The sequence below is a fragment of the Synchiropus splendidus genome, chromosome 11, assembly GCF_027744825.2.
Source record: "Synchiropus splendidus isolate RoL2022-P1 chromosome 11, RoL_Sspl_1.0, whole genome shotgun sequence".
NCBI lineage: Eukaryota > Metazoa > Chordata > Actinopteri > Syngnathiformes > Callionymidae > Synchiropus > Synchiropus splendidus.
Genome location: NC_071344.1, coordinates 12,628,291 through 12,653,402, shown reverse-complemented (window position 1 = coordinate 12,653,402; position 25,112 = coordinate 12,628,291). Strand labels below are relative to the sequence as shown.

At 44.0% G+C, this 25,112-nt stretch overlaps 1 protein-coding gene across 1 annotated transcript; it reads right to left on the bottom strand.

The window, feature by feature from the left end:
• Window positions 1-7,775: 7,775 nt before the first annotated feature.
• On the bottom strand, window positions 7,776-11,463 carry il12ba (interleukin 12Ba). Its single transcript, XM_053879627.1, has 8 exons — window positions 11,335-11,463; window positions 11,172-11,259; window positions 10,819-11,091; window positions 10,058-10,169; window positions 9,554-9,798; window positions 9,329-9,483; window positions 9,145-9,266; window positions 7,776-8,030 (listed from the first exon to the last, which is right to left on the bottom strand). Exons 2-8 carry the CDS (start codon window positions 11,257-11,259, stop codon window positions 7,958-7,960), a joined length of 1,068 nt encoding a protein of 355 aa, XP_053735602.1. The 5' UTR covers window positions 11,335-11,463; the 3' UTR covers window positions 7,776-7,957.
• Between the last annotated feature and the right edge of the window lie 13,649 nt (window positions 11,464-25,112).

The window sequence follows — 25,112 nt, the reverse complement described above, 5'->3', positions numbered from 1 at the left end:
ATGCCAATGATGTCTGATAGTATTCACTTGAGCTGCCAATATCATTCATTTCATCACTCAGCTGATCAATCACTCTATTTATCTATGCGGATTATGCATGCGATCGCTGTCAGACACTTGACCTAGACCGTTTTCTGAGAGAGTCGGAACCCCCTGCGGCGGTAAGAGGGTCATTCCACGTGAATATATTAGAATAAAAAGAACACAATTTAGGAAGACAGAGGTGCAAGAAACAAAATATTATATTTGCGCTACTTAAAAAGTAAGAATAAAAACGGCCAGAAGAGAATAGAAAGCAACGAGGGTGATACACTGTAAAATGTGTCTTAAAAATATGAACACACTTGTAAATGTATTTAAGTATAGAGCTATATAAGTGGAGAAAAGCATGCGAGCAAAACAAGGAAGAAACGACCTGTAGTATCTTTAGTGAATAAAAAAAATGGACAGGTAAATAATCTGCTCTTTATTTATGTATTTGTTGTTCTGATCAATACGATTAAGGACAAATGGCCGCGCGTGAGCCATCACAAATGTGTGAATGTCAAAGTAGCTCCGCTGTAAGAACGTGCCAAGTTATTGTGACTGGATTGGCAATTGCGCCGCCTTGACACACGCCACGATGTTGTGTCTTGATGTAACTCATGTTAACTATCTTTATATCTGCTATTGAGCGCCAATATCAGCACCGTGGAATCTGATTACGGGTTCTAATACATAGTGGTAAATTAAAGAGGCGCGCGCGCACACAACCACACACGCGCGCACACTCTCTCTCTCTCACACACACACACGCGGTGGAAGATATCATTCAGCACATTTGTTTGATTTCACCGACTGCCTCGCCATCATCTGTCCCCCTTGGATGGCATGCGGGCCGGCGCGCACAACCCAGGCCTCCTGGGTGGAACATATTTAGACCTCCCCCAACACACACTCGCGCACTTCTAACCCCCCGAACATCAGCACCTCACGGTCCAAAAACAGAGAGGTCCGCGGCGCAGCGGCTGATCCCTCCATGTTCATGCGCTCATAGGAACTCCGCGCTCGCAGGAATGCGCGCGCCTTGTCAACACCGCCAAGGTGTCAGTCAAACACACACATGGGTGTGTAGTTAAAACCCGCACCGAAATCGTAGGAGTCCATTTCAAGCCAGTGATCAGAGAGAGGATTTGTGGCGGCGGCAGATGTTGAGTGAATCGGAAAGAGCTGGGGCTGATGTTAACAACGGGGCACTTGAATTGAGCGCTCCGTCAAATGGCCGGTGGTAACACTCAAACATACGCTGGTGGGGAAACGAGCCGTATGTCTGACAATATGCTCGCGAGACCAAACCAACAAGGTGGGAGTTGAATTGGTCTCAGCATCACTCTTCTTTTCTTTATTAAAACGAAGCAAAAGCGCGCGCGGGCTGATGGATATGAATGCAGTCAGCCAGTGCTTTATAAGTTCATATTCAAGCAGGATATGTTTTTAAAATGCTTCAGAGATAAATAAGTCACGACCCCTCCGCGCTCGCCTGGCGCGCTCGTCTCGGGTGGTATTCGATGCAATCCTGCCACCTAGTGGCCATCAATGAGGAGCGCGAGTGACAGACGAGGGAGACAAGGCAAGAAGGTGTATATATATATATATATATATATATATATATATATATATATATATATATATATATATATATATATATTTTTTTTTTTTTTTTTTTTTTTTTTCGTATTCAACCTCTGAGATTAGAAGTACAGTGCATTTAGTTTTTGTTAAATCTGTTGGCCTTCACCCTCTGTGTCAGTCTCGGCCTTGCTGCACGGGTCTCCCATCTACGATTGCGACATTACGAATGGATTTGGAAGACATTTTCAGGAAATGTGAAGTGACAGAGAAGGAAGAAATGATTCCATTTTGGAAGAGGTTGGGATCACTGCGTGGATCCAAGAATTTATTTCTATGACGATAGGGCCATTGTCAGCACATTGCATTACAGATGTGTATATGAAGGTGATCTAAAATGCAAAGTTACTGGCATATCTCCCGCAGCAAGTGCAGTACCACGATCACACACCAAGTTTAAATTGACTGACAGGATATGTTTTTGAGCAAACATGCAAATATTTACGTAAAAATATTCTTTAAAAGATGACATGACAAGACTTCAATTCTGTTGGGCAAAAATATTAGCTACATGTAAGAACAAGAAGGGATGAAGCGTCAGAGGCGTAACGAATCTCACGTAGGTGGAGAAGTAATATGAGCCTTATTACAGGATGATCTTTGACTGCACCAGCTGGCGCTTCCTTATTCAATCATTCCACTTCCTGCTTGTCAAATCTACTCACGCCGCTCGAGCTGCGAATTAAAATCAGACTAAATGAACTAGAAGTGCATGAGAAATCAGAGGCACATGTGTGGATCGGTCTCGAGCTGACTGCGTGGGAGTGCGCCGCCCTGTTGGTGGAGGTTTGCACTGCGTTTCTGTGTTGCTCATTGGCCACTCCAAGATAAACATGTCAGTTTTGGAGCTTGTCAATTGTTTTCCCTTGACACGTCAGATCTGAAGAGGGCCAGAACCAGATCCACACCCACGATCAGAAGAAAATAGCATCAGGAGTGTTACAAAAAAAACCACTTCTGCTTCTTTGAACTTTGAAATTTAATGACTCATCGCACCTGCATTGTTTTGAACTCTCATGGTGACGTGTTGGAAACACTGCAGATAATCCGTCTGAGCTTTTACTCTACTGTAAAGAGAAGTGCTGGGGCACACTTCTCTTTTTGACTGAAAGCTGGTCGATATCAGCGCACCAGACACCAGGACTGAATCCTGTCGAACCTTCTCATGAATCAGTGGATGTGAAAGTGTTGACCTTTAATGAGTCAAGGTGGACGCCACTGTAGCGAAACTAGGCTCAAGTCACGCTGGATATGACACGCTGTCGTGGTACTGCTGATAACCTAATGGAAGCCAAATAGAAACCGAAAGTTTGTCTTTATTTATGAGAGGGTGACGACTCTGAAAAGTGAAATGAGCGACAGCCAATTTCTTTTGCTTGATTGTTTTACTGGAGTCACAGGGGACTGGAGTATATCCTAGTTCAAAGAGGTGAGGGACACCCTGCACAGGATGCCAGTCCTCTCATTAACCTCTGTATGGCTTTGTACGGTGTGAGGAAACCGGAGTGCCCAGAGGAACCTCTCAAAGAGGGAACATACAAACTCCAAACAGCACTTTTTGTTTACTTTTTTTTTATAACTCATTTTGCAGAGCACGTTTACCACTGTCTCACCCAGCTTCTCAGGGAGATTCCCGACACTGTTTGCCTGTTCACCACAGTCTCACACAGACTCATGTATCACACTGAAGTTAAGGACAATCACCCATTTGAATATTCTGAACCAGCATTCGAGTGAAACAGGGAACAGAGAGAAACATTCTGTGACATTCAGAAACCTGACTGGCCGATCTTCGACCTGTGGAGAAGCTCATCTCATCAGTTTTGGTTGTGTTTGGCCACATGGCCCAAGTAGATAACTGTTGGAGTTGAAGACCATTTATTTTACTGATGGTTCAATAAAGTGACCTAAACACAAACAAAGATGTAAGTATTTCAATAAACATTCATGATAAATTATTCTTTTATTAATCGTCATCAACCCAGTAAAGATATATATATATATATATATATATATATATATATATATATATATATATATATATATATATATATATATATGTATGTATGTATATGTATATATAGATAGATAGATACTTTATTGATCTCTGAAGAGAAATTCCCATTTCCGGCAGCATGACAGGTGGAAACATAAGAGCAAGTAAAAAAAAACAAAACAAAAAAAAAACAATGCTACAATGAGATAGGAAATTAAAATAAAAATTAAAATAAATAACAGTTCAGCATGTGAATGTGTGTGTGTCACGAACTAAAGTGCACGTGTGTCTTTGGTGTGAGTGTGTAGTGAGTCCAGAGTGTATTTGTCCATTCTATCGTCCTTCCCGAGAGATGTTGAAGAGCCGAATGGCGTGAGGGAGGAACGATCTTCTCAGTCTGTCTGTGGAGCAGGACAATGACAGCAGTCTGTCGCTGAAACTACTCCTCTGTCTGGAGATGGTGTTGTGCAGAGGATGACTAGGATTGTCAATGATGGACAGAAACCTGTTCAATGCCCGTCTCTCTGCCACTGATGTTAGGCTGTCCAGCTCTGTGCCAACAACAGAGCCTGCCTTCCTCACCAGTTTGTCCAGGCGTGCAGCATCCTTCTTCTTCAAGCTGCTCCCCCAGCACACTACTGCATACATGAGGGCGCTCGCTACCACAGACTGGTAGAAGATCTGTAGCAGCTTCTTGCAGATGTTGAAGGACGCCAGCCTTCTGAGGAAGTACATGCGGCTCTGTCCCTTTCTGCACAGAGCATCAGTGTTGGCAGTCCAGTCCAGTTTGTCATCCAACTGCACTCCCAGGTACCTCCACACAATCTCCTTTGATGGTGACTGGTTCTGTATGCGGCCTGGGTCTCCTAAAGTCCACCACCATCTCTCTGGTCTTGGTGGTGTTTAGGAGCAGGTGGTTGGAGTCGCACCATGTGACAAAGTCCTGGATCAGTTTCCTGTACTCATCCTCTTGTCCACTCCTGATGCACCCCACGATGGCCGTGTCGTCTGCAAACTTCTGCACATGGCAGAGCTCCGTGTTGGACTGGAAGTCGGAGGTGTATAGGGTGAACAGGACGGGAGAGAGTACAGTTCCCTGCGGTGCTCCTGTGCTGCTGGCCACAGTGTCAGACCTGCTGTCCCCCAGCCTCACAAACTGAGGTCTGTTGGTCAGGTAATTAGTGATCCATGCCACCAGGTGTGTTTCAACTCCCATCTCCGTCAGTTTGTCCCTGAGCAGCAGTGGCTGGATTGTGTTGAAGGCGCTGGAGAAGTCCAAAAATGTAATCCTCACAGCACCACTACCTCTGTCCAGGTGAGATAGGGACCGGTGGAGCAGAAAGATGATGGCATCCTCCACTCCCGTCTTCTCTCTGTATGCAAACTGCAGTGGGTCCAGGGCGTGGTGGATCTGTGGCCTCAGGTGGTGGGGCAGCAGCCGTTCCATGGTCTTCATCACGTGTGACGTCAGGGCGACTGGCCTGAAGTCGTTCAGTTCACCAGGGTGTGGTTTCTTTGGGACTGGGATGATGCAGGATGTCTTCCACAGCTGGGGGACCCTCCCTTCTCCCAAACTCAGGTTGAATATGCGTTGAAGGGGGTATCCCAGCTCCCTCGCGCAGGCCTTCAGTAGTCTCGGGGATACTCCATCAGGACCTGCAGCTTTGTTGGGGCGCAGCCTCTTCAGCTCTCCACAGACCTGAGCTGCTGTGAATGTCGTTATGGGGGGAGGGGAGATGTCCTCTTCTCTGTTGATGACGACTTGAGGGAGAGTGGGGGCTGCTGTGTTCAGAGGTGTGAATGGTTTGGGCTGGTCAAACCTATTGAAGAATTGGTTAAGCTGGTTTGCCCTTCCTACACCCCCCTCAGTGGGGGCACCTCTCTTGGAGTTGCAGCCAGTGATGGTCTTCATCCCTTCCCACAATATATATATATATACTAAATAAATAATAAATAAAAACATATCGTTACCAGATGGATGACCCTTATGAATAACACTTTTAGATTTATATTTTTTTAGTTTTATTTTTTGAAACGTCTTGAGATCATTTTCAAATTGACAAGGTCACAAATCGGACATTGAGCTGTGGCCAGTGAAGAAATTCCAAAGGGATACGCATAGTAAACGAATACACACAGCTTGACCACACGTGTGAAAGTGTCTTGTGACAAACATGGAATTTTTTGAGCTAATCTCCTGATCACATAAGACACAGACAGACAATAGGAAGTTCATATTGAGGATGAGGGTTGTGTGTGTTTGTAGTACTTTTGGTGATGAGCAGATCCTCATTTTGTCAAAAGAAGACGTTTTTTTGAGATGAGGCCAACTTTTGTTTTTGGCAGACATGTGAAACAAGCGTTTGTGTTTGGATTAGGTAGTTCGCATATGAAAAGGGAAACACCACACAAGCCACAAGCTGTTCCCAGTGGCCATGAAAGAGATCGGCTCTATGATGTGTCTTTCACACGAGAGCCTCATTGTTTCCCATTCAAGAGTGTTACATGGATACAGTTTCTGTGACAGTGACTTGGAGTGCTCAATCTCACAGTTTAAAAATGGAGATTTAAGTTACAATAGATACAGATCCCTGTAGACAAACTCTTCACCAAGATTAAATCTGTGGTCGGATCAAAAAAAGCCTGGCCGCGTGGCATTTGTGGTCAAATTTCAAACAATCACCACCAGACAATTATGTGAAAAAAAACTCGACTGTTATTAGTTAGCACAATACAGAGACAAGAGTGTCAAAAGAAAACACACCAGAGTAGAGCTACACCACAACGTCCATGATAAAGGGAAGTCATGGGATCGCGCTTTTAAGTGGAATTGGAAGAGCATTGAAATTAAAACAAGTCATTCTCAAATGTGACTAAAAGAGACATTAAAAAGCAATTTTATTTTTTTTCGTTTACTCTAGACACCAGGAGTAGATACAATTCACACCCGAGTGATCAAATTTAAGTTGTTAATCTGAATCTATATTAAGTGCAGAAAACATCTCTGTGTGCTTTTTTTTTTTTTACTTATATTTTGCGTCAACTCAGTCTCACTTGTAACAGATGCATTGTTGGACTACGAGTCATGTAAATTGGGTGTTTGTTGTTTTGTTGAAGATTCGTAGTTTAATTTGAAAGGCTATTGCGGAAGTATTTTCAGTAATGTACACTTCGAGTTTACGGCACCAGTTACCCATGTTGTAATTGACTTGACCTTTGACTGAGTAAGGTTTGTAAATGATTTCTTTTGTAACGTGACATATTTTATTTCAACTTTATTGATACAGAGAGCCTATGGGGAGCATTTTGGTTCGGTGAGTTTGGGTTTCGTTTGATTTGTTAACGGACTTGACAAACATTGCCAACTTTGCTAACAGGATAAGACATCATTGTATGTGTGGTAAATGTTTCGATACGTTTGTTTCAGCTCTTACAGTGATAAAGCAGCAATAAAGGCCAACGGTGATCATCTGTTGGAGAGATGGCTCGACTTTTTATTTCAGTCATTGACGCCACATGGACGTCATATATTGACCTTTGGGCACATGGACTTTTGTGTCCCATACGGACGCCAAAGACCTTCAGCGTCACATGTTGACGCAAAGGTGTTTCAGTGGTGAGAAAAGTGTTTTCAGCCACGGGGTGAGAGAAGCACAAGGAGCAGAGAGCGAGGCACAGGGGGACATTCGGAAGCTCTCTTCAGTGAATTATATAGGTGTCAGTTGCTGCTAGGGCTGTGTCTTAGATTGGCAGGTATCTTGCTGAGTCAACCCTGTTCATGTTTAAGGGATCATCATGTTGTGGCCATGTACCTTTAACAATGTCTACAAGTCAGCAGACATCAGGGAGAACTTGGTGATGATGACTGAATCGTTCATTTGTATCAGAAAAGTACGGAAGCACAACAGTGGCTGCCACAGGAAACATAAAAAAACAACAGCAATGCTTTCAATAAAGTCATTTAATTAAAGTCTAATGTTGTACATATACACATTGTCATGTGGCAGATGGTGAAAAAAAAACTTTAAAATTAGACAGTGAAAGTGTGGAAGAGAGTGCAAGCAGGGTGGGAGAGGAGAAGAGCAGCAGAGACATGGAAGTTTCACAGGACAGTAGTGAGACCTGCCATCATGTATAGACATTATAGCTTGGACACAAAGACCAGAATCCGAGTTGGAAGGGGTGAAGAAGGTCAGGTTTTATACTTGAAACCCTCCGCCAGAGTGCCAGCGGAGCTTGGGCAGAAAGCTAAAGGAGAGGAGAGACAGATCCAGTCAAACACATGCATACACTTCACTGCTGGTCCCATTTCCACTTGTTTGGTCCATTTGGCTTTCTATTCCGCCTACCAGCACCTTCTCTCACTCTGTAACAAGACAACACAAAGCTTGCACTTATTTAAAGCTCAGATTTGCTCATGAAACAGGCGCAAAAAGTAGAATCCAAGCTACTGTGCACCGTGACTCGAATCAAGGCTGGTCATCCTTGATGCCAAATGGTTCAATGAAAACATAGTTGGGTGTCACCTCATGAGGTTGGGATATCCTGTTTCCTATTTGTAGGACTATTGATGGCAAGAGCCTGGCAGCTTAAAAGTGCTGTAAGTGCTGCAGAGCAGACAAGCACACACTTCAGATGTCAATGACAATATGTTGTTCATGTTTTATGCCAGAATCAGAACCAGAAAAGCCTTTCATGTCATTGCAACCAAAGCTACAGTGAAATTAAGTGGTAGACCCCTTGTCCAAACTTCTCGAGGAACTTCTCAATGTGATGACAAACGTCATCTCACCTCCCGAAACAGAATTCCTGTCTCCCTCTCTACGACAGGAAGAGTTTGACTTACAGTTCACGATGGATCAAAAATAACAAAAAACAATGGAGCATTTTTAACTTGGATGAGTCAAAGGGCTGGAAGGAACTGAGACCCGAGTCCAGATTCTCACACCATGAATTTCCCATGTGGCTTTTGCGTCATGTCTGTGAGGAGTTGGAAGCTAAGAACCTCACAGGAAGACAACCTGTGATGATGATTAAACAGAGTAAACAGAGTGCTTGTAATCATGGGGCCCGAACTACTTCAGAGACAAAGCACAGGGGTTCATTTCTTCTTTCTTTTAATGAGTAATAGAGTCCAGTATTTGATATTAATGTTGAAGAAAAAAAACCCTGTGATATAGTGTCTTTTTAAATAAATCATATTCATGTTTTACCCAGGTCTTCCACTATTTATACTGATCATCTTTCACTAAAATGAAAGAATATACAATTTACTTTCAAGCACATAATCATTAGTCATTACATCCTATATTTTAAGCACTAAACAAAGTTTTGTTTTTTTTTCTGTCCTGGCTTGGCTTGACTTACCTTCAGGAACAAATGTGCCCCCTGAGGAAATTTAATTGTGGCTTGAATAAAAATCCTCATGAATTGTTTTTGAAAAGGCCTCCAGCACCAGTAACAACGAATGGGACACTCACCTGTACAGGCTAAACTCCCCCCAGTTGGAGTTGCTGAAGGAATCTCTAGCACGGACACAGACAGACCCGGTTTTCGGGCTGACTTCAATGAGGGAGGACTCCGACAGGCGAGCGTGTCCATTCTAAAAGGAAATTGCATGAGCATTGACCTGGAATTCACCACAAGAAAATCTCTCACCTTGACATCACTTGGGTTTGGACACTTTGTGCGTGCCTTCCTATACTGCACCACCTGAAATGTCAGGGGAAAATACGAGTGGGGCGTGTTCCAGGACCTTGGGTAACTCAAGCTTATGAGTGTCTTGTTGATCTTGCTGAACCCCAGCATCCCTGGCTTCACTGTGTTGGCAAAATAAAAGAACAGTCAGCAAGGGCCAGTTGTTTGGTCCAAATCGCCAGCTGCACTTACCTATCTCTGACAGGAGGAACTGCTTTGAATAGAACTCAACTTGATAATAATCACTTCGAAAATAGATCATGACTTCGATGGGCTTGGTCTCCTCACTGTAGGGGCAGTGTTGCTCGTCCATGCATGAGATCTGACAGTTGGTGGCGTTCACTGAACACGTCATTCGACTTCTCTCAGAAGCACACGACCATCGGTCGCCGCTGGAGTCCGCGGAGCATCGATAGTCGTCGCCGTCGCTGTTCTGGCTGGATGAAAAATGATCCACAAATAAATGAGCATCCACTGGGTTTAAATGGATCAAGCTTTTAGAGCAAATATTTGGTATATAATATCATTAATACAATACTTGTAATGATATAAAACTGGTCAATCCATGATTTCACTGTGGGACAATAAAGAATACCTCTTCGAAAAACCTATACACAAGTTTAGAGAGATTATTTTACAGTACTAATAAGGATATTTGATTCCTCTGACGAATTCTTGGCATCAGATCCATCTTACCGCTGAGCACTGACATGTACTACATGTCCGTCCCTGGATGTGCCCTTGGTCCACGAGCAGTGAAAGCCTCCGTTGTAGTTCTCAGTTGCACACTGTAAATACTCATCCAAGCCTTGGAAAACACAAACAACATCTCTCATTTACTTATAAATTCATTTAGCTACGTTTAGAAACGTTTTTTAGACTGCTGACTAGTTTGGTGCGTTAAATGCGCACTTATATTAAAAACAAGTGTGTGAATGTTGATGTGAAGGGCATCTTTTGGCTGGTGTTTTTTTAGTTGTATAGCTATAAAATGGAAGAATTGAACGCGAAGTCACTCGTAATGTTTTATTGGAGTGTAGCTGTATCTTAAAGCAGGGGGAATGACATTGTTTTGGTGTAGTGTTTTCTATAGAGACTCATTGGGTGCAGTGAGTGTAGTGGTAGCCTCATTCATCAGCATGGACGTGGTGTTTTTTTTTAGCTACAGCATTGTTGCAAAGTTCTTGGATTTTGAGTAATTATTCATGACAAGAGGACGTTTGGAAGTTAAAATTGTGAGTAAATGATGAATACGTGCTCAGTGCAGTGTAATAGACATGTCATGCTTGCATGTTTATGACACAGCTATGTTGAGGCAAGCTGTTCAGACTTGGAGAATGTGTGATGGACTGAGGTGAGTGAATGTGTCTGCCACTCAGAAAGTGGCTGACCCTACTGCGGAACATGCTCAACATTACAACGGCTTCAGAATGGTGTTGCCCTTCATGGTTTTGTACCTGTAGATTTCAGGATTCTCCTGCTTTGGTCAGTCCTGTAGAGCAGGACGGTGGTGTAGTTGAGCAGGGATCCGTCTTCGAGGTGACACGTGTAATTCCCTCCTGGCAAGCTCTGCTGCAGCCTGATGCTGTATGTGTTTCCTTTTTCACGTAGCTCTACTCCGTCTTTCCTCCAAGTGATGTTTGGTGTCACCGCCGTTCTGGGCTCCGTTGTTTGGTTAAGACAGGTGACGTGCACCACGCCCGTTTCACCGGTCACTTGGACAACCAGAACTATATGACACAGAAAACAAAAACACAAACACAAGCAGATATGAAATGAAACTGTTAATTTGTTACGATCTCAAACTTACCGTTGGGTCGAAGGGTCCATTGATCTATCGGGTTTTGATGGCTGGATTGCAGCCACGCACAAAGTAGCATGAGGCAAATCATTGTCATCTGAAGGAGACAGAAAAGAAAAGATTAGTATACCAAAAGAGTGTTTTCATGCAGAGTTGAACAATCTTCTTTTACCTTCCTTGTCTTGGTCTTCTCGCTCGCATCCACAATGAATCGGCAGTTGAACTCGAAGGGTTTTTATATGGTCAGATGACACAACTTCCCCTTCCAAAAATCCTGATTGAAAGAAAGCCACGCATGTCTCCTCCTCTCTAACTCCAGAGAGTGTGTGTGTGCGTGTGTGTCTGCGAGTCCACAGACAGGTTTGTTTGACTGTGTCAGCTGCCTTTATTCTTGAGCAGCAGACCTTGATCTTATGTGAGACAAGTCTTAATAGTCCTGGATAAAATGATGCCATAATTAATCTATGATGGTCTGGATTAGCTTCAACAAACAAACTAAGGAGAGGAAGTACATGTTTATTTAAGACTGATGTGGCTACAGTTTCATGGCAAACAACTGTAGAATTGGCGTAGAATAGGAGTTAGTGGAGGGATAGCCCAAGCAGGAGTCACAAGGATGACTCAGAGGACAGGATTGAGTGAGGGAGAGATGTCTGAAATATGAGACAGAAACAGATCACACCAAAACAGCTGTAGGGATTTCAGGAACTAATGTTTATTTCCACCTCATCGGGTGTTTGAACAACCTTGCTAGATGCTCTGAACTTGACCAGCTGTAACCGTGGTAGGAATGGGATTCGATTTAAAAAAAAAAAAAATGTAGTTAATCAGAGAATTTGTGTTCATCTCAGTTTAATGGTATAAGAATATTTGCCACAAGAAGCCACATTCTTTTGAATGCATTTGGTTATGAATCAAATGATGGACCCATACATACATTTAAACAACAAAATATTGTTTATTCTGCAACAGTTTGACTTTAGCACAATAAATCACGATGGTGACTATATACAGTTTTTATATCACCTTATTTAAACCAAAGCTCTTTTAATGTCTTGTATTTGTGTAAGAATTTTAATGTTATCAGAATTTCAAGTACATTCAGAGTAGTGGAAACTCTGGCCATTGTGTAGTGAAAAAAACAACACTTCTTTTGTTCAGGGATTCCTCCATGTTTGTTGTTGTTGTTATTATCCTAGCTGCGACGTGTCTTGTGCATAGAAGAGGTGCTGAGCATTCTAGCAGGAAGTGAGAGAAGGACTGGGACTGAAGAACTGCACCAGTGCATTTGGTCTTTTGGTGTCCTCTGCATAACAGTTAAACGTATTTGCTGTTTCTTGCGCTATGATGAGTAAAAATACTCTGTCTGAACAAAATATGTACTCTTAACTATTAATAGAAAAATGTCAGTTTGTTGCAAAAATATTTGATAGATTTTTATTAAGGTCATTTTTGACCCCAGTCGAGGAAGAGTGTACTGCATTTTGTGCCTCCAAAGGTTAAAACACCGGCCTTCTAGAATCAGTGTCCTTTGATGTTGGACCCATGATAAGAACAGACGATGACCAGATTTAACAGGCGCGTTTTTACATCTTGCAAACGGCAAGTTTTCCATTGTTGATGAATGTGCATGTGTTCGGGCCTTCCATACATGCCACCCCTGGTTGGTCCAAGTAGCCGGAGAGAGTCGGACATGGAGTCCACGTCATATCCGGTCTCCGAACGTGAGGGATTTAGCTGGTCTTCAGTGTCAGTTCCCTTGATCACAGCCAGCTTGGGCCACTGTCAATGCAGTGGCACATTAGTTTTTGGCTGTTTTGGTGTTGGTTTTCAGGCGTGGCTACCTCATTTTCAGTTTTCGGTTTTGACAAAAAAATTTCATTTCGGTGCATCAAAGCCATCTCCTGTCAAAACAACCTTCTGAAGGCTTCATATCTCACTGACAAGAAACAGAGAACACGCAAGACCAATTAAAAGAACGATCATTGCCATGTGATTTCTCATCATCGAGTCCTCGTTCTGATAAAACAAGGTTCAGTTCAAACAGACTGGCAATATACATGAGCCATTGCTATTGTGCGCACAAATGTTTTGATGAGAAGCTTGGCAGCAAATCATCCTCCTCCAAACCGGTCTGACGTGATCCAGCGACAGCACACGGCATTACTCACTGTTCAAACGGGACGTCTGAAGAGTGATGCTTGTTTTGCTTCACCTGTGTTGGACAGTGTTTTGGGGTTGCACCTGCACAAATGAAACAAGCTGAATCAGGTCATGTCATTCCCACAGACACAGTTTCCTCACAGTTTCAATGTTAGTGGCCTGTCTAACTGTCGCAGGTGACAACACAAGTGCTTGCTGCATCTGTGGTGCCTTCACTGGAGTGCACATTTCTTCCCTTTGGCAGCCTTGGTATTGTTTTCTGGTCACAATTCACTCGATTACTGGTGAAATCACAATCTTTTATATATTGTTAGTCACATAAATGTAATTGGACAGTAATGACAATATATAGGTGTCAGCAATGAACGCATTAAAAAGGAGGAGTTCGTTTTTCCCACAGTACCTAAACGCAATCTTTTTTTCTCACCAGGTGGAAAAATTCTCCCAGTGATTTGTTTTTCTTCCTGGCAGAAGTTGGCTTCCACAGTCGCGGAAGCGACTTTACATTTTCATTCAGACATTTCTGCACACATCTGGCATCTTAGCTATCATTTTACACAGCATTAAGTACAAGTTAATACTCTTATAGTTCCAAAACTGACCTTCACCTTGTGCACTCACCTATTGAAGTCTAGACAAGTTACCCCAACAATGTTCCTGCCTTTGGCTGTCTTCTTCCACTGCATCAATACCTGGCACTGTTTAGTGCACTGCTGCCCTCCACTGGTGAGTCTGTCTGTCACTTGACCCATAAATCATTTGCTACATCCCTCTGTTGTTTCCAGGAACACAGCCTTGTTGACAGCCTTGTTTTAGTGTTGTGTTTTAGCCACATTGTAGTCATCTGTACTTGTAATAGTTTTTGTCGATGAAAACTGAAAAACATTTTAGTCATTTTTAAGGGAGAAATAATAATAATAATTATTATTCATGAGAAATAAAAGAGGGGATATGGTTACTGTATATACTGCTGTCCACAAGTTAATGTTGGTACATCTATGATGTTAAGATATGCATGGCTTTCAAATATACACGTGTGTATGTGAATCTTATAGATATAACACACACACTTTTTTGACATATCACATAACACCTCATGTTGCCCAACATTGGCCCAAATTATAATGTATCTCAACTGTTTTCATATATATATATATATTTATATATATATATATACATACATATATGGACTTTGAAGAAATCGGAGTTCGGACTTTTTTTTGCTTCTGATTTTTTTTATTGTGTATAGCGCAGCCTCTGTATGCAGACGTGTCCCGTTAGCTACATTTACTGACTGTTTTTTCTTCATATTGAGGTGTAAAACCTTTCCTGTCTCTGCAGTCGACCGTGGTAGAGTGACACCTCTGAGGCTGGAGTGCGCACTCCAGGGTTTGATGTCCTGTTGTGGGCTGGAGCTGGGACAGGGATGAGGTGAGTCTGGGACAGAGCGTTACTTGGTTTATGACTTTGTCACAGCCAAACTGCACAGAAGCGCACATTCAGAGCTGGACACGCACCGGGCACCTCTTCACTTCTGGAGAGACGTCACTCACTCGGCAACCCCTCCCACATGCAGTGGCCACACACATAGAGGAACAGCGCACCTGCAGCAGACACTCTACATTCACTCCTACAAAAGCCTATTTTAAGGCTCGGAACGCATTATTTCTTTTTCCATTCATTGTAATGGGAAAAATCGATTCAGATTTCGAACAAATCGCTTCTCGAACGGCTGTCTGGAACGGATTGTGGTCGAGAACCGAGGTACAGGCAGGGTTCAGACCGTGAGAAAATCCTGAAATGATGGGATGCGTATCCAATCACAGGAAGCGTACAAGTCCCGTTCAACGTGAGGCCAGCTAGAAGGCCTCGCTGTAACCCAACTCGGGATCTGATTGGCTATCGCAACTATCCATCAACTATGTGTGTCCGTTCACTCTGAGGGCCGTGACAACAGGCACCAGTGCCTGCAGTCTTGCCGCTGAAGGCCCTCGATATGACAACACAAGCTAGTTGAATTCTGACTGGATGAAAATTCTAACCTGGAACAACAACACTGGGATTTACTATGACACGATTATTATATATACTATATATCATATATTTTGGGAAAATACATTAAAAAGGAAATTCACTTTTGTCATAAATATGCTCATTATTTCTGGTTCTGTTAGGCCTGCAGGGAAGGCTTTGCAGGCCCTGACGGCCCGCCACTGCATCACACACACCATGTATTGCCGACAAAGTTGGTGACTTCAATTTCAGTGGAAGTGGAAACGTGCCTAGATGATGTCAGAAGAGTCGTTTTATACATTTTGCCAGACCTTGATTTACATGAAGCTGCTGTTCTTCCAAAAAATGATGACACATCGCACATATCTTTGCTTCGTTGCTTGTGACTTCCTCTGGTTTCTGTGCGCAGAGCTGTGCTTGTTTAAAGAGCTGAGTTTGACCCAGTCATGAAGACCAAGTTTCGTACTCTTCTGAATCACGATGCCGTCAGTGGTGGGATAAGGAAACTGAATAGATTTTAAAAAATGCATACACATATATTTCTTACGTCCTGGTTGACTTGATGTCGGTGACCCTATAAGGCCGCTCATAACACGCACTGAACTGTGTGTAGCGCTGCTTGAATGCTGTAATATATGATCTCACCACCAGATGTCCTCAGCGTCTCAAAGACGCTCAAGCATCTGGGCGCGACGGATTGCTTGTGAAAAAAGGAACCGATCCTTAGTAATACGTTTCTTTCAAATGCACAGTGAAGTCACTAGAGTCAGCTGACATTTATGTGTGTCTTAAATTTTAGTTTATGCCCAAAAAGTACATCATAAAAGCCTTAAATAAGATGACAAATTGTGTTAGGTTTAATTTAAATCATCAATTTATTTTGACAACTCCTCTAAGTTACCACATGGAAATATATGCAAATCCTTTGTCTCATTAAAACAAGATATACTTTCCATACTTTGAGCAATGCATGACAATCAAAACCAATTGGGTTTTCTCATGACATTTGACCCTTCAGTGAGTCTTTGACAGATTATGGCTCAAGTGTCATCACATCCTAATCTGCAGCTGTGGCAGATTACATATCTGGACGCGATGCTCAAACATCTGACCCCCTGAAATCTGGAAAAGCCGCCGTGAAATCACTGCAGTGATCTCATCCGTGAGGGACGGGAGAAGCCGTGTTGGTGGGAGATGAGATAATGATGTAATATTCATCCGTGGGAGAAAAGGCAAAGAAAGAGTGGATTGAAATGCAGGACAAACGAAAGGCTGGTGGCCTCTGGTTGTCTTTTTTTTAGTCTATTCTGCCTCAGCAGCAACAACAGAGTTCATAATGGCATTTTATTGGTTTTGGCTTGTAATCGCTAACTCTGTGTGTGTCGTTGCAAATGGCCTTTGGAATGGCTACAAAGTATTTTGGGTAATGGGGCGAGGGGATTTGTACAGAGATTCTTAGGTTTGTACGGGAGCCCGGCTGGAGACAAAGTGTACGAAAGTTCCTGCTCTCCAAATTCCTCTCACGGAAGCAGATTGATGGTGTTCATGGAGGAAAATAGAAAGTGAGGAGCTCGAATTGCTCCTCATTCACCGAGCCCCACAGGACCAATTAGTTCTGAACGCACAACCCGTTTCAGTCCTGATACTTATTTGGGTAATGAAGAGAGGTGACGTGGAATAACTTTATTACCGCAAATTACTGTGAGTGCCGATGTTCATGTTTGTTTAAACGCATGAATCCTCAGGCTCTGTTTTAATTTACTCCCCTCCTGAATCAGTTTGGAAAAAAAAGTTCTGAAACTAAAAAAAAAAAAAGGGCTGATCCAGTGCGGGTGCCTCAATTTGTTTCTTACAGCAGAATATTAATCCGCTTGTATTCAAATGCCGTCTCAGCAGAATACACTCCCCAGTGAGCAAAGTCAGTGAGTTCAAAAGCGTCATTCGAAGTAGGTGCCCGCAGTTTATTAGAGTGAGAGGACGTCAGCCGACCCTCCTCCTGCTCACGTCTCTATCTACGCGCCTCAGTCAGACCTGTTATCCGCCTCACGCAGGGTAAACAGGCTCACTGAGGGGAACCAGCAGCGCACCAGACAGGTGCCGCATATTTTACCGGCAAAATTCTTCATTAAAAAATGGCATTTGTTGTTGCAGTCTGTGGGATTCTCAGGCTGAGCCGATCATACTCTCTCAAGCAGGTCAAAGGGAAACAATCAGACATTGATCAACACCATTGTTCTTTCAAAGCGACAGATTTTCCCAGGATGCACTGCGCGTCTGGAGGAAGATAAAGTGCTTATTATGTCAAGATTGATGCTGAATGCCGAGGCGCTTCTTCATCGCTGGTGTTCTGAGGCAGCTGCAAGTTAAGATAACAGTGAGTGCCTCAAAGAGAGCCATTGGTGAAGCGTCACTCACCAAGATTGAATCGCTTGCTTGTATTACTTGAGGTTGAGATGTTGGTAGTGTGTCATGTCACTGTTAAAAAGGCAGTGTCTCTTCACACTATATCCTCCACTTCCTGCTCAACCATGCATCGCTGCACGTCCCGTACTTTAACTCTCGCCGCCTGTCCGTCTTCCCACCCTGCCTGCACTCTCCTGTTTACCTTCCTTGACATGAGGCTCCCTCCTGCCTCCCTCTCATGCTTATTCCTAACTTTTCCTCTTCCATCCATCGCTCCAGCTTCAGCTTCACCGCAAATCACTCCATCATCTGCAAACATCATCATCCTTCCCTTATTTGTCACATACACACACATTCGAAATGTCATGAACTCATTTTATTATTGATATGTGAATTTCATGTTAAACAACTAAATATCTACCCATTAAACAGGAAAGAGATGTTGTTGAAGTATAACTTCACATCATTTTCTGTTACCTTCCAGACTTTCTCATGCAGCTTGTTTGTCTGAGAATATTGCCTAAGTAAGCAAAAATCAACGCACACTCAGGTCATGTGATTTCCTCCGTCATTCGTTTATGTCATCATCTGCTCCGCAGCTGTCATGAATTGTGAGATAAGCCTAGAAAGAGCTGTCCTTTGACCTGGCTGTTATTTTCTAGGCTTTTTGCCAAACTTCGTCCAATTTGCTGTTTCCCCTTGTGGCGTCTCTGAAGCGGGGTGAGGTGAACATCTTGAGGGATCCAAGCGAAGCGCCTGAATCACCAACGGTGAAATGCATATATCTGCTGCTTGATGCAGTTGGTCCTCTTGTCTCAGCGAAGTTCTTGAAACAAGAAAGTGTGACTAAAGTGAGCACAGAAGTGATTAAGGCTGTGAGACGATTCCAGAGTCAGAGCCAGCGTTGCCATAGCGCTGCTCAAATGCCGAGATCAGGACAATGGCACTTCTAAAGAGAGCTGCGCGGTGCCATGCCACTCACTTCAATGTCAGCAGCAGGAGGAGAGTTTTGGAGTTTAAAGTGAGGATGTGGAATGAATCTGACTCCGGTGTCAGCTGTGGTTGCTCCCTGGTTAGAGTTGCACTCCGCTTCACATGCAGTCCAACCACTGAAGCTGCTGAGCCGCGTTCCTTGTTGCAGCATCTCCAAACCTGACTCACACCAGGTCATGATCCTGTCACTTCGCACCTTCCCTGCGCCCCAATAATCTCCTCCTTTTGCTCTTATTTCCATGTCTTGTTGAGAGGGACAGAGAGTGCCATTCAGATCCCTGGGTCCACTGGAGGAGCTGTGGGGAGACTGTGAACAGGAGACCGACATCAAGTGGCAAGTGACCAAAATGATCTCAACTACACAACTGTTCTGAAGGAGACTTTAAGCACAAATCTTTGTCGCATATTCTCTCTCTCTTCTCTCAGAAAAATTCCCTCAAATATTTCAGAAAAGGGCTTCATAGTTTTGAAACAGTTTCCAGGTTGGCTTCAAGCACACAAGTGATTTTATCATTGGTGAAAGCTGAGTGTGTCCTTGCAGCCATTGAGCAAGGCTTTTTCCGTTGATACTCTTCCGTCATTGTAACACTTTTTTTTTGCTCATGAACAACACGAGTGAACCACTCTGTTTTCCGGGTGCAAGTTTATGCTTCTGATGAAGAACATTTGATTGATTTCTCCCAAATGAAAGCTTGTTTCCAAGCACGATAAAAATGACCTCCTTTCCTCTTTAGCCCTTTTGTTCCGGTCCTGCATTTGTGGCTAAAATGAGTTTCATTTATTCAGCTAAACATGACACTTTTATATGCAGAGCATCTATTACAAAGCAGCAAACCGATTGTGATGTTCGAGCGACTGTATTTTTAACCATGAATCACCGCGATGACGCAGAGGTGGGATGTGATCAGGGAGGTTGAAAACATCTTTTTGAAGCCCCCAGCGTGTTAGTGAATGCAGAGCAGACTTTGTCTTTAATTCCTAACAAAAACCTTGAATCATAATGTGGACCTCAGAGACTGAAGCCTAAATCTTTTTTTTTTTTTTTTTTTAACTAACAGATTGTCCTCAAACACAATTCAAATGTTGTTAAATTATGAAGGTAGCGCTTCGTTTGAGTGTCAGAAGTTGCATCACATCATGCAATTGTGATATGTCACGACATGTTATAAATGTTCATAATGAGGTCTGGTGACTTATGACATGGTTTAGAAAGTGTTATATATAGTGGACTTAACTATACTAGGAATGACGACTCATGAACCGCTCATAACCCTTATCATGTAAGAGAAAGTTGTTATATGTGATTAGGAACATTCATAAAGCCTCATGAGTGCATTATGACTTACTATGACTGTAATAATAATGCATTATAGCCAAGACCTTACTGGCACTACACACACGATATTTGTCTCACAAACCAGAATAAAAGGCTAATTTTGGTGTGATAAAATTATGGTGTGAACTTCCTGTTAGAATCACCGGAGATTAGCCTGTCGACTAAAACTACTCCCACCACACATACAGTACTACAAGACCCATGATCCACTGCGACAGTTGAAGTAAAACAGTTTCACCTCCATATGTTTATCAAAAGGAATTAAATCAAAGAGACAGATTTAACGGAGCCAGAGTTCAGTGCAAGATACAGTAGCTCTGAAAAGAAACGTAAATGCAGCGGAGGAAACATGAGCAGCGAATGCTAAGCGTGGCTCCCGTCCTCGTAACACTGAGTGACTGAAGGTATACAGCTCTGGCTGAGGCTCAGTAGCTCAGTAAGATGCAGGCGAGCGGCGGTGATCGACATCCCGAGGTCACAGAAAAACCAGGTGAGCAACAATGCAAGACCACACCAATGCAAACAGCATTAGCGTCGCTCTGCAGGACAGGAGCCCCGCACACCTTCCATTTGCCTGTGACTGCTGGCATTTCAATATGGCCGTCTGATCTAAAGGCGACCTGGTCATGTGACTCCGGTTATTCACCTCGGATATGAACAAAGGTGGTCTGAGTGAACTGGGTCTTTTGAATAGGACAGACGCATGTATTTAGTTTGTGTGTGTGTTTTTTGTGGGGTCTTCTGTACCTCAAAGCCTCATTGGTGGTGTGTTCAAGGGCATCCGCCGTGGAGCAAACTTCCCCAGGACTTCACCTTCATATTTGGGGCTGGCCACTAAATATGGGGAGTCAAACTGAATGGCACAAAGAGCTTCAACACTGTGATCTGAGGCTTTCAAGCTGTTGTATAAGTAATAAGGTAAAGGCTCTGCAGGACACGCCGGCAGTTTGAACTTCCACTTAATTCCCACACAAATCAGTTCTCTCTGTGAGGTCCTTTGTGCTTTGGGTTTTTCCTCAACACAGTCGTTGCTCTGTGGAGAGTGTCTCTCACATGTTTGACAAATGCGCACCACTGGGGCGGCCAATTCATCATGTGATGTGAGAGAGAGAGGTGGAGGAGACGTATAGATGCTCTGGAGGGGGAGGAGGGAAGCGGCGCCGAGAGTGTGGGAGTCTATTATTTGTAACCATATTTGATTCAAGGGAAAGCTCTGTATCTGTCATGCATTGAAATGTAATTTGGGTTGAAAAGGCTTCTGTAATTGGCAGGTGGTGGCGGCCGTGTCTGCGTAATGGACTATTTTAGTCTGGTCACTCCGCATTATCGGAAATTCACCGACTGATATGTGGAGTGCTGTGAAGCCGCCCAGTGGAAAGTCCATAGATGAAGCCTCTTCAGTGCACGTTGACATCAGAGAAAGAAAAAAAGTGGCATCAATTAAGGTCACTATTGAATGAAAAGTTATTTAGGTCTTACATTCTACTAAAAATTAAAAATAGAGTAGATGTGCCAAATATCAAAAAGGTAGTTTTGAAAACAGGGTCAAGCATCGAGAGCAAGGAAATAGCAGAAGCAGGCTGCGTAATACGGAGCACCTTGATTGATCCTCGCTGCTCTCACAATACCCGACTCGCTTGTGTTCACGTCGGACTTTTGAGCCGAATGCACTTTAACAGGAGACAGCGTCTCACATCTTTTATTCACACTTAAGCCCTCAGAATGCATTGTTTCCGCCTGCGTGCCCAAAGTTTCGACACCACAGCCGGTCTCAGTGGCTGCTTCTCGATTCCAGACCTCTGTGGACACGCAGGCGAAAAATAGCGCATTTTGAGAACAACATCCAGCTATGCTCCCAATCCACAAACCCATGTTCAGCGTGAGAGGAAATAAGTCATGCTCCTGAGCTGGATTCAGGGAACTTCCACCTGAAACTAGGCTCTTTCACTCGGGGCAGCATGATGGCCCACAACCATCCAACTTGGATACAAACAGTCTGAACCCACATGAGCATGTGATGAAACCTCACAGCCTGTAGTGACTCCACAGACGGTGTCCGTCCTCGTGAGCTCCCCATATTACCCAAGGCTGGGTGCATGTTGCCTAAACCCTGTTTGTTTGGGTTGCATTCATCCAGCGAGCTTGTTATCTGGCATGTAAAAGTCAGCTACTCTTGTTCATTTGTGGTCTTGCTGCCGTGGCAACAGCAACTCTCAGGGAGCGGCTGACTTCCTGTGTAATTTGTCTTCCAAAACAAAAAAGCATCAGAGAAATCGGGCCCTAATTTACTGTAATATCTGCGGCAGAGCCGGCACTTTAGTCTCCTGCGGCTGTAACCCAGACGAATGTTGATCTCAAACTCAGAGCCGTTTGCCGGTCGGGGTCAGCTTTATCCAAATTTAATATCCGTAGATGCAACTGCATTTAATGATGGCATCAGCAAAGACAGGAGGAAATGGAAATTTCCATCACCTCTTTGTCGTCTCTTCCAGAAACCGTTTTTTTTTTTTTTTTTTTTTCACTGGAGCGCAGTTTTATCTTTGCTAAATATTCCCATTCATATGCAGGTGAGTGCAGGTCGATGGAGCTCCATTATTGCTTTGATTCCGACTGGGTAAACAAGACGTCACGGATGATGGCGAAGATGGAGAGCAATCACTTTTACTAATTATGCTCACCACACTAAGAGATTCTGCTAATGCAGCTTTCACTTAAGGTCAAAATTAAGAAGCTGCATTATTTATCCCTGGTTATGTGCTGGCAACAGGAAGGAAGAAAACAAGTCCATCCATGCTCAGGAAACATGAGCCCAAACCCTCTCATTACCTTTGGCTTACAATTTGTCGTATTGTTAATGATGGATCACGTGTTGAAAGCTCTCGTCTCCTGGTATCTCCATCTCCGACACCGTCTCTCCAGGTGTCTCAAACCGTCTCTCCAAACTTCTCCACACAAGCTGTCAATCTGTCATCCTCATTTCTGATTTTGTCCTTTCCACAAACTCCATGTCTCCGTGTCTCCATCGCTGGCACGTCCCACCCTGCCTGCACTCTCTTCTTCACCGTATGAGGCCACCCATCCTCACTTCTCACGTGGCTTCATATATTGACGTTGGGACTTTCGAGTCCTAGCGTAACGACAAAGACCTGCAATGCTGATGGCTGCCTTCGGCGTCAGTATAGGAAACGAAAGTCCACTTTCCCAACGTATCAAGCGATCTGGCTCAGTCAAGCCTGTCAGCTTCAACAATAAAAATGGAGCCATATAAGGCGACCACACAAATCCACTGAAAACACAGTACAGTGGTACCTCGGTTCTCGACCACAATCCGTTCCAGACGGCCGTTCGAGAAGCAATTTGTTCGAAATCTGAATCGATTTTTCCCATTACAATGAATGGAAAAGGAAATGATGCGTTCCAAGCCTTAGAATAGTCTTTTGTAGGAGTGGATGTAGAGTGTCTGCTGCAGGTGCGCTGTTCCTCTATGTGTGTGGCCGCTGCATGTGGGAGGGGTTGCCGAGTGAGTGACGTCTCTCCAGAAGTGAAGAGGTGCCCGGTGCGTGTCCAGCTCTGAATGTGCGCTTCTGTGCAGTTTGACTGTGACAAAGTCATAAACCAAGTCACGCTCTGTCCCAGACTCGCCTCATCCCTGTCCCAGCTCCAGCCCACAACAGGACATCAAACCCTGGAGTGAGCTCCAGCCTCGGAGGTGTGGAGAGCGAGCACCTCCCCTGTGACACTCTACCACGGTCCAGTGCGGAGACAGGAAAGGTTTTACACCTCAATATGAAGAAAAAACAGTCAGTAAATGTAGCTGACGGGACACGTCTGCATACAGAGGCTGCGTTATACACAATAACAAAGCACATCGTGGATCAGCTGATCGATCAGCGCACGTTTGTTTGAACTCCGATTTGTTCGAAGTCCGAGACGTTCAAAAACCGAGGTACCACTGTAAATCCCACACGTCTGGCCTGTATGTGGCGTTGTAATAGCCTCACTACAAACAAAGGAAACGGCACGGTGTTCGCACAGGGACCAAAAGTTTCCAATAGTTGTGGATCAGATGACTGAAAACAGCTGGACTCTCTTGTGTCCGGAACCGTGTCGGAACCTCCGTGTGGCTGAAGCCCCTGAAGTCCCGTCATTTTAAGGAAAAGTAGCGAAGCCTGATGCGGGTGGACCTGCATGTTGCTTGGCAGAGATGTCTGTCGTCTGCTGTTTAGTCAGGATCATCAAGCTCATCCTATCAGTTCAAATGAGCACTACGTTTGAAGCAAGTTGCCGCAAGCTATAATGTTCATTCAGTTCCTTGCATTAATAGAGCTCCTCGACTCGGCTCGGGTCGGAAAGAAAATGCGTGTTGAATTCAAATGTCTGCATCTCAAAGCTCTCAACACCTGGAGGAAGAAAGATAGCAGCGTGGAAGGAACGTGGCAATTACTGGAGCGTTCCTCAATTTCAGAGCTCCGTCGGAGGCGGCCTCATTAACTCTGACTCCTCATGCGACTTTAACTCCAATACCAGAACTTTGTGATGTCACAGTTGGATCAACTCAAGTGAGTTGAGAACACCAGGCACAAACTGGTCACCAAGCCGCGTCATGGCTCACAAAGGCGGGGCCCGGCCCGAGCGGGCGGACCTGCTCTTTCTATTCCTGCTGCTCACATAGTGTTCCACTTCAGAAATAGAGCCTTCGGAGGGGAGGTGCTGACTGATGCTACAGAGGGTCGCAGACCCAAAACCAAGCCAGCCAGATAAGGAAGCACAACAATGGCCACGCGGGACATTCCAGCGTCCAGTGTTTTTGTTCTCAAGTGAATCACAAAAGAAGAATGTCTGTCAGATTCTCTCACCGCGGCATCAAACCTTCAGCTTCTTCAAGATGGAGGAGACGAGACCTTTTCGAGAAGTTGAGCTGCGACTCTTGAGCAAACATGTCTCAGGCGACCACATACCATCGACACCTGCGAGACGAAGCTCTCTGTAACACTAAAATGGAGCAAGTTTAGTCGTCTTACATTTGAATCAATGTGACACAA

Bases quoted from the DNA above. Each gene is read 5' to 3' on its own strand.
- il12ba (XM_053879627.1), bottom strand. From the start codon at position 11,259: ATGACAATGATTTGCCTCATGCTACTTTGTGCGTGGCTGCAATCCAGC. The intron at 9,484-9,553 runs GTAAGTGCAGCT...TTGCCAACACAG, and splicing joins GTTCCTCCTGTCAGAGATAG to TGAAGCCAGGGATGCTGGGG. The intron at 8,031-9,144 runs GTGAGTGTCCCA...GTCTTGTTACAG, and splicing joins GGGGAGTTTAGCCTGTACAG to AGTGAGAGAAGGTGCTGGTA.